At 46.7% G+C, this 9,851-nt stretch overlaps 1 protein-coding gene across 1 annotated transcript in view; it reads right to left on the minus strand.

Annotated features, from left to right (window-relative positions):
• Positions 1–8,969, minus strand: part of PFKP (phosphofructokinase, platelet) — a 98,857-nt gene extending 89,888 nt beyond the window's left edge. Inside the window, exon 1 of the mRNA XM_004390026.2 lies at positions 8,787–8,969. Coding sequence (XP_004390083.1) covers positions 8,787–8,892 — 106 coding nt within the window. The 5' untranslated portion in view covers positions 8,893–8,969. The remainder of the gene's footprint in view (positions 1–8,786) is intronic.
• Between the last annotated feature and the right edge of the window lie 882 nt (positions 8,970–9,851).

Below are 9,851 nucleotides of genomic sequence, written 5' to 3' on the forward strand. Positions count from 1 at the left end.
CCCATTGCCTTCTTGCCTGCTTGGTTTCTGCCGAATAATCTGAGCTTAGTCTTATTGTTTCTCCTCTCTATGTGACGTCTTGTTTTTCACAAGCTGCTCTCAGGATTCTTTGTCTTTGGTTTTGGCAAGTGTGATTATGATATGACTTGGTGATTTTCTTTTGGGGTCTATCCTATATGGGGTTCGTTGAGCTTTTTGGATGGCCAGCTTTTCATCTTTCATGATATTTGGGAAGTTTTCTGTCAGCAGTTCTTCAATGATCTTTTCTGTGTTTCCTGTTTTCTCCCACTGTTCTGGAACTCCTATCACTCGAAATTTTTGCTTTTGATTGTATCCCACATAATTCTCAGGATTTCTTCATTTTTCTTCCTTCTTTTTTCTGAGTTTTCCTCAAACAGATTTGTATCCAAGTGTTTATCTTTAATTGCCCTGATCCTGTCTTCCACCATTTCAAATCTGCTCCTCAGCCCTTCTATGACACTGTCCATTTCTGAAATCTTGTTTATCTTTTGGATTTCTAATTGTTGTTTTTGCATGATTTCTAGTTGTGAATTTATTTTGTCATTTTGTTCCTGCATTATTTTCCTGAATTCTTGCATTTTTTGTCTGTATTTTCCATGAATTTGTCTGCCTTTTCCATGAATTTATCTATTTTTTCCTCATTTTTGTCTGCTTTTTGCTTCAACTCTTGGAGAATTCTGAGTATTAGAGATTTGAATTCCCTATGAGGTAGTTCTACTGCCTTTTATTCTACTGGAAAATCATATGGTGTTTCATTTTGGACGCCTACTGAAACCATCCTGTCCTGTTTTTATAAATATTTTGATATTGTCTGCTGTCTTCGGGGCATTCAGCAGTTATTTTTCTCGTTTACTGATTGTAGATTTATTTGTTTTGTCCCCCTTTTTTTTTATTTGGCTATGAACAGGTGGGCTGTGTGTTCTTTGTTGTTTGCTCATCTGTGGGCACAATACTTTTGACTGCCTTCTCCAATTTCCAGGGTCAGTTGCTCAGATATGGTACAGCAGGGCAGGTCTAGCTGAAGAGGAATTGCTGGGATGGGTTGCTTGTGGCACTTACTACGGCCACCAGGGTGGGCTGGTAATCAGTGCAGGGCAGGTGCCGGTAGGCCGTGCCTGTGCTGCTTGGTGGTGTGATGTTAAGTGCACAGTGCAGCTAGGCAGGATCGAGTGGGGATATTGCGATGTGTTGAGCTAAGATGGGTATGGGAGAGAGGAGAGAGAGGATAGATGAACAGGAGCCAAAAACATACAAACAAACAAAAAACAGTGCTAGGGGAGCTTACCATGGGAGTGGAGAGATGAGAGACTATGAAATGGAGAAAAACAAAAAGGAGAAAAACAAAAAAATGAATAAATAAAAACAGAAAAAAAAAAAGAAAAGAAAAGCTACCAGGGATCCCACTGGTGCGGCTACGAGGTCTGAGGAAGTTGCTCCCAGGCGTTGAAGTACAGCCTGGCTAGAAGGCGCAGAGGTGTCACACAGCACCAGGTATTCAGGGGACAGGAAAAGAAGGTATAGAGAGACAAGAAACTGAGTGATGAAGAAATACAAAAAGGAAATAAGAGGGAAAAGAAAACAAAGTATAAAAAAAAAAAGAACAAGAAAAACCCCCCAAAAAACAGAAAGAAAAAAAAAAAACAAAAAAGAGATGCTCTCAGGGATCCCTCTGTGTGTCTGCGCAAACTGAGGCTGTAGGTCCCAAGCCACGCAGTACTGCCCCGCTAGAATGGGCTCCCAATTCAAGAAAAGAAAAAGAAAACAAACAATTTAAAACAAACAAACAATAAAAGCCCCAGGATCCCACCAGCGTGACAGCACGGACCGGGAAACAATTTCACAATCGAGCGGAGTTTCACAGCCCTTCAGGAAGAAGCAAAGATGGTGCACAGAGCCAGGTATTCGAGAGAAAGGAGAGGGAGGCAGTGAGAGGTAAGGAAGAAATCAAAAGAAGCTGAAAAAAGCAACAGCAGCAGCCAGCAAATGGCACTCAGGGAGTCGGCCAGTGCAGGCGGGTGGAATCCAAGCACCCAGTGCTTCCAGGCCAAGAGCCTGTCGCTGCAGGAAGCAGAGGAGGCTGAGTGGGGGTGAGGAAGGGTGAGGGGCGGGAAAGCATATATCTCTGGTTACCAGTTGTTCTGTCTCCTGCTGGAAGCTCTGTGAAGCTGCTTTCTCGTACCCCCCGTTCGCTGATCTCTAATAGGAATCCAAGATGGCAGATCCATGGTGCGTTAGCTGATAGGGGACCTGTGTGTGTATCTCTCCTCGCTCTCTCTTCTCTGTCAGTTTCTTATTCCATTTGGTGCTTGGCTGAGTTCTTTATCTCTTCATTTGTTGCTTAGGGTTTCAGGATTGCTGTTTTTTCTGTTTTTCTTAGTTTTTCGGATCTTTGCTGTGGAGGGACGGCGTGGTGCTTCTGCCTAGAGCGCCATGTTGCTCGCAAGTCCCCTGCAGTTTCTTGACCACCCTATATAAAACAGAAACTCTTTCCATGGACTGCTGTTCTTCTTAGCACTTAGCCTCTGACATATTACATAGGTTTATCTGTCCCTTTCTCCGCTCACCCTCACCAAATCACAATATTGTAAGCTCCATGAGAGAAGGGACTTTGTTACTCTGCCTAAAGCATTACTTGACACATAACAGGTGATCTGTTAATTTGTAGAATGATTAAATTTACAAAGGAAACAATTTCTAATATTAGAGCACAGCTGACAAATGAAGAAGGAATGACAGGATGAGGTTAACATAAATCATCCTTTTAATCCTTTCCTTCTCAAAAGAATCTTCTGATCAGATCATTAATACCTCTTCTAGATAAAAGGGATCCTGTATTAATTAACCTGTTCAGTCAAAATCGTGGTCAATTTCAGAAACCATTCATACGAAATGACTGAGATGGTCTGTTCTGAAGATGCCTTACGGAAGCAGAACAGCCTGGGTTTTCAAACTGCTCCATTAAATTTATGATTCAAAGTTTGGTATGAGGTCCAGAGGAACCAGCAGCATGACCATCAGCCTGGGTTTTCAGCCACTCTATTAAACCTATGACTCAAAGTTTGGTATGAGGTCCAGGGAACCAGCAGCACAACCATCCTCCAAGCATGTTAAGCAGAAAAGCAGAATCTCAGGCCCCACCCTTGCTGCTGTTAGTTGCCGTTCAGGTAGTCCCTGACTCATGGCAAACCCATGAACCCACACACAACGGAACCAAATGCTGCCTGGTCCTACTCCATCCCCTTGATCTGATGTGAATAAGACCATGGTGATCCACAGGGTTTTCACTGGCTGATTTTTGGAAGTAGAATGCCAGGTCTTTCTTCCTAGTCCACCTTGAGTCTAGAAGCTCCACTGAAACCTGTTCCACATCACAGCAACACATAAGCCTCCACTGACACATGGGTGTTGGCTGTGCAGGCCCTACCCTAGACTCTGCAAAATCAGAATCTACATTTTAACAAGATCCTTCAGGTGATTCATACATAAAGACATAGAAGCAGTAGCTAATGAGCCTGTCAAGGATAGGCTGCAGGAGGGACCTAGAGCAGCCCTGATCTTCTCTCTTTTACACATTCTACTTTGGCATGAGGACTTTCATTGAAGAAAAGGGGGAGAGGGAGAGGATAAGAGGAGACGAGATAGAGAAAGAGAAGATGGATACTGACTAGTTCCAATTACTTCATTTTGCCAGTGAAAAAACTGAGACCCTGTCACACAACTAGTAGATAACAGAACCAGGAACCAAGACCTAAATAAGTCTTTTAATTCTCAGTATGCTGCTCTTGCCATATGCTACACGCCTTCTTATATCCTGACAGGTACAATTACCATAATTCTGAACAAACTAAGTATATGCTGGTAAAGAAGCACCAAATAAAGGAGTAGTGAGAGGAAATTAGAGCCACTTGGAAGATATTTTTTAATAAACAAAAATATAAAACCATACAAAGCTTACTGAAAAAGTAACTCAATTGCTTTCCTTAACTTAGTCTTCTGATCTTTATGCAAATACACATTTTTAACATAATTATAATCATACCAAACAAAAACCAAAGCAGTTGCCGTCGAATCAATTCCCACTTACAATCATAGTAGAGGTACAATTTTGCATTCTGATTTTTGCCCTTAACAAGCTTTTACCTTATGTTCATATTTATGATTTTAAATGCTGTCTTGTAACCCATCAGATTAATAGTTTACTTAAAATAGCCATAATTCTCCCTGAGTAAGTAAAGGTTTGAGTTCTCTATCAAAACCTTTTGGTTTTCAATCATCAATGGGAAACACATGCATTTTTTTATTAAAGATGGCTTACATCCCAAGAATTGGAGGTCAGAGGATGACAAGTCTGATGCAGGATCCAAAGAGAGCAAGCTTTGCCAGAACATCCATATATACTGGATGCAGGTCTCACCCCAAAGGAAATTCGCCTTTCACCTGATTGGCTGCTCATATCACAAAATGGAGGATGATTACATAATACCTGCCAAACCACTGAGAATCATGGCCTAGCCAAGTTGACACATAACCTTAACCATCACATTCCGTTTGCATCTTACTGGGCTCTTATGCAAGCAAAGCATCAGGGAAATAAAGGAAGTCAAAGCAAGACACTAACTTGTGTTCCACAAATATCTGTTGAATGGAAGAATCAACTGAGCACGTGGGTTAAGTCTACCAGCAACTCACATTTCTGATTACTGTATTTAAAGTTCTAATCTTGAGGCATTAATCGTTCACAAATATTGCGGTGAGGATAGAGCACTTTTGATGAGTGAAGGTTTACTTGACTTAAATGACTTAATTAAAAAAGAAGACAGTTAGAACTTCTAGTCCCCTGCCATTTTGTGAAAGAAAGTGGCCCATACTTCTTTAATTCAGATTCCAAACAGAAGAAATTCAGCAAATATTTCCATGTCTACCACTGCACTGGCTGCCAGAAATGCAACAGTGTATAAGACACATATGGTCCCTGGTGCCTACACATTCTTACTGCAGCTATTGAGCATAAATTTGGAGTCAGATAGCCCAACTCCACCACTTAGAGGATCTGTGAACTCAGAGAAGTCAGTCAGTCTCAAGGCTTCAATTTCTCATGTGTAAAATGAGGATAAATTTATATGCTTGAAACACTCAGTGCCTGACACAGTTAAAAACCAAAAAACCAAACCCACTGCCAACGTGTCTATTCCGACTCATAGCGACGCAAAATGGAGACAAAAATGCGTATCTTGGAGTGATGTAATTAGATCTGGAGATAAGAATTTTAAAGTTCCTAATACATTAAAATTACGCCCAGTAAACAGTAGCCATAGTCATCTCCACCACTTGTCAGTTGTCTATCGTCGTGGCTTACAATTTATGATGCTGTAAGATATGCCCTCAATATTTTAACTACCATCAGGGTCAGCATGGTGGACAGGTTTCAGCAGAGCTTCCAGACTAGGAAGAAAGGTCTGGCAATCTACTTCTGAAAATTAGCCAGTGAAAACCCTATGGATCACAACAGAATATTGTCCAATATAGTACTGGGAGACAAGCCCTGTAGGTTGGAAGGCACTCAAAATACACAGTGACCACAACAGTGGACTCGAGCATGTCTATGCTTGCGAAGATGGTGCAGGCTGGGGCACAGTTCTGTTCTGTTGTACACAGGGTCACCATAAGTCAGAGCCAAATGGATGGCAACTAACAAAAACACAGTCATCTCAACATCGAATTTTATCATAATTTCACATTTGATTAGAAAATTACCCTAAAATGAAGGTCTGAATGTGTTCGCCTTGATCATTAGCTCCCAACAGAAGTCTTCTATCTCAAGGAAAATTAAGTACTGTTATAATTTCGAATTAAGATTAAATGGTTAAAAAAAAAAAAGGGATAAAATAGATAACATTTCTAGGAATAACCTACTCTAAAAAAAACAAACAAACCCATTGCTGTCAAGTCAATTCCCAATTGCGATTCACAGTGATCCTACAGGACAGAGTAGAATTGTCCCATCGGGTTTCCAAGGATCAGCTAGTGGATTGAAACTGCGAACCTTTTGGTTAGCAGTCAAGCTCTCAACCACTATGCCACCAGGGCTCAGACCTACTCTAAAGGTCAGTAAATAGTAAATCTGTTGCTGGTGAGACCAGACTCTGAACACATCTCAAGGGGACCTTCTCAGAAAGAAATGTATCCAAATACTCAAACAGATCCAAGATAATATCACAAGAGGAGATATCTGTTTTCAAGAAGTTTAAGGAAAAATTGAGTCAACGACCTTATCACTGCCTGAGGAAAGAGTGCCCAGGCAACTGGCCATGAGTAGCTTTCCCAGGGACAGCCCAGATGAGACAACTGAGAATCAGCCCATCATATCTGATGCTACTTGAGAAGTGGTACTGACTTAGTGGACTTTATTATTCATAACTAGTAGCAGAACCAGGATACGAAGTAGGGAAAATGGTAATCCCATCCATTGCACCATTATCTCACGTGCTTGTACATGAACTACCAAGTATTTTGGCAAACTTGTGGACAAGGATTTCAAAAGACTGACCAATATTTTGGCACCTTAATTCTAAAATAAACTTGAAACCCTGTTCTTGAAGTCCTGGTGCTGGAAAAGCTCAATTCCTCTTTCTGTGCAACACTTCATTCTCTTTCACCACCCATATAAGATTCATTTGAGAAGCTTCCAAGTTTGCCCTGGCATGACGTCTGTGGACTCATGCTTTTGAAGCCGTCTGATAGAGAAGCCACTCTACAGTCTCACCCCAGACCTCACCTCAATCCCACTAAACCTACAAATCTTAAGCTGTTTATTTAAATAACTTGGGCGATCAATTATCCTATTTTCCCAATTCTGGCCTTTGTTTTATCACAATATTTTCTTTCTCCTAGAAACCAGCCATCGAGTAATGTTTATATGGAGGATTACTTTACTAGAACTAACTCAGACCAACACTGCTTCACCGGAATCGAGGAGGGCTGGCCCGATTTGGGTGAGAAAGTTACTGGAGCCAGGATTGTAGCTATGTAATAGAACAAAGGTCTTGCCCGGCCCATGCAGCATCCTGGCCACAGGCGCTCTCCTCCGAGGATGCTGAGAGGCCTTGGAAGCAAGTCACTACTGCGTCATTTGCCTCCACCCACAGTGCCAAGACGAGGCCGGAGGGGACCCACTATCACCGCTGAGTGGCCGGAGAGGCTCAGGGCGCGGAGGCGGCACCGCGACGGGCTGGGCATCACGTAGGCATTGCGCGGCCTGGAGGGAGGAGCCGGCGCCTCGCAGCGCCACAACCTGTCGCCGCGCAATGCGCGTCTCCGGCGGTCTGCACATGCTCAAGGGCAAAAAGGTCACGGGCAACGGAGGGGAGAAGGCAAAGGCATCGAGGTGAGGCGGAAAAGGGAAAGGCTCAGTGCATCTCTTGAACGTCCCTCCACTGTGTGTGGCCTCGAAAAATGTGACAATATGACCTTCAGAGCCTTTTCAACTCATCTGGGATTAGGGGCAGAGGAGTGGAGGGTGGGAGGGAACCACTCAGGGAATCCAGCCTCCAGCCTGAGCAGTCTTTAAGGCATGAAGTAACTGCAAGAGAAGTTATTTGCCTGGGAGGCGCTAATCTACTTCTGTTTGTTGGCTCTGCCACTAACGAATGACTTACAGTCAGGGAATCACTCTCTCTGGAAACTCTAGCGCTCTCATGTGCCAAAAGGCTTAGGGCCCGAGTGTTTATCCTGGTCCCACAGCAGGATTATAAACCGCTGGCGCAGTCGTGCCAGCCCTCCTTTTAAAATACTAAATATTTAGTCGCCCTCTGCTAAGCGTCCCCGGCTCCCCGAAGCCACCTCCAGGCTGTGTGTGTGTGCCGGTTTGGCACGGCTGGAGTCCACACCCCGAGCGCTGGTGACGTGCCGCGACTCCTCCAGCTTCCTGCCGCCGCGGCTGGGACAACCTTCCCAGAGGGGAGGCTGGGAGACAGAGGGCCTGGTGATCCATTTTAATTTTCGGTTTTGTCACGAGCCGACAGGGGACAGGACTTAAGAGTGGAGAAAACCCTTTTAAAAAATCTCCCACTTTAAATGAGAAGTGGTGGCAGGCCGAAAGGGGCACCACCCAGGCGGGGACCTTCGCTCGCGCCGCGGCCCTGCAATGCAGCAAAGCAGCCCCCTCCCCGGCCCGCGCCGCCAAGGAAGCAATCCACTGGAGGAGCCGCAGGACATCTAACCATTTTTTCCTTCCTATTTCATTTTCAAAGGCTAGGAGGTGGGGAGGGCGGAAGGGTACAAAGACCTAGCTGATGGAAGTTGCGGCATCAGAAGCCGCAGTGGCCGCCAAAGAGCTGTATCTAAGTTTCGGTGGGCACGCCTGGCTGTTATTCTACGATTCAGACGTAGAATGACTTCCGACGGCGAGCCAGTCGGCAATCGCGATTTAGAAATTAAACGCAGAGGTGGAAAATTGACTCTTCCTGAAAATAGGACCTCATCATCGTATCTTCCCCTACCCCCACCTCCAGTGACCCCAGAAGCGCCCTGCCCGCTCTCGCCCGCCCAACAGGTATCACTGCCATTTCTGGGCGCTGGAAGCTTCTTCCCAGGAGCTCCCCCATCCCATCCCCACCCCCCACCTCGTCGCTTGGGCTCCAGGCCACCCCTCCCAGGGCCTCGGCCCGCCGGCCACATCCCCTGGGGTGCGCTGGCCGCAGCCTCCGGCCCCGCTCTCCTTCGTGCCGCATCCTGCTGTGCTAGGAGCTGGGGAGACGTCTATTCACCTTGGGCATCCCCGCCGCTGGTCAGGACTCCAATGGCTATTCCGGCCCCGGAGAGGTGTTCCAGGTACTTCCTGAGGAAGCCCCTGGGTGTAGAGGGGGCGTCCATGGTGAGTATGGGCCCGAGAGAGCCCGACTAGGTTACAGCTACGCGCTGAGGTCCCAGCTCCGGCTTCCCGCCGCTGCCTTGCAAGCCGCCTTCAGAGCCTTGCGGCCGCCCGCCTCCTACCGGCTCGGCTCCAAGCGCCAATGGGCGGAGGCGCGGGCGAATGAGCGCCGGCGCGGGGCGGCTCCGGCCAATCCTGCCCCCCAGGAGGCGGGTTGAGAGCGCGGGCGCGCCGCCGTCCGACCCAGGGGACCGTGGCTGGGGGCGTGCGAGCGGCCGGCAGAGGGGCGTTGCCGGGACCCCACCCCAGCCTGAAAGCTCCTCGCGAGCTCGCGACGGTTCCCGGCGGTTGGGGGAAAACCGACCGGCAGCAGAGGCGTGCCCCCCGTTTCATGCAGGGTTCCTAGCAGGGCGGCGGGCGTTCCGGAACCGTGGGTCTCGCGAGCATCTTCCTCCGGGCTTCCCCGAGTTTCACCTCCCGACCTGAGGTCCACGAAGAAGAAGTGTGAGCGGATCCCCAAGCTGGTGGCAAAATTCGGGCGTTGCTGGCCACAGCAGTACTGACGCTTTCATTTTCCCCTGTCGCCACATGGGCTCTGGCGCATCATTGGCTGTCACAGCCCCGCACTTGTTGAAGGGGAGGAAATTGAACGTAGGATGGCATGGAGCGCGATCCTTAGAGACACCTCGCGCGCAGGCCTCGTCTAGATGCTGAGAATCGCAGGGGGTGCGAGGGTGGGGGTGGGGAGTGGTAGGAAAGGCTCAACAGGTAACATGAGATACGACAGTATTTTTTAGGGAATACGTCTGTTTACCAAACCCCACAGATAACTTCTGATGAGTGCAGAATTTGGGAGCAATCCCTCTAATGGTTTAAGCCTGAGCAGGGTGAGTAATGAATAGAAAACACTGAGAGGTTTTGAAGATGGCACAGACGGTGGCCTTTCCTTTCCTGAGCTCTG

The sequence above is a fragment of the Trichechus manatus genome, unplaced genomic scaffold, assembly GCF_000243295.1.
Source record: "Trichechus manatus latirostris isolate Lorelei unplaced genomic scaffold, TriManLat1.0 scaffold00276, whole genome shotgun sequence".
NCBI lineage: Eukaryota > Metazoa > Chordata > Mammalia > Sirenia > Trichechidae > Trichechus > Trichechus manatus.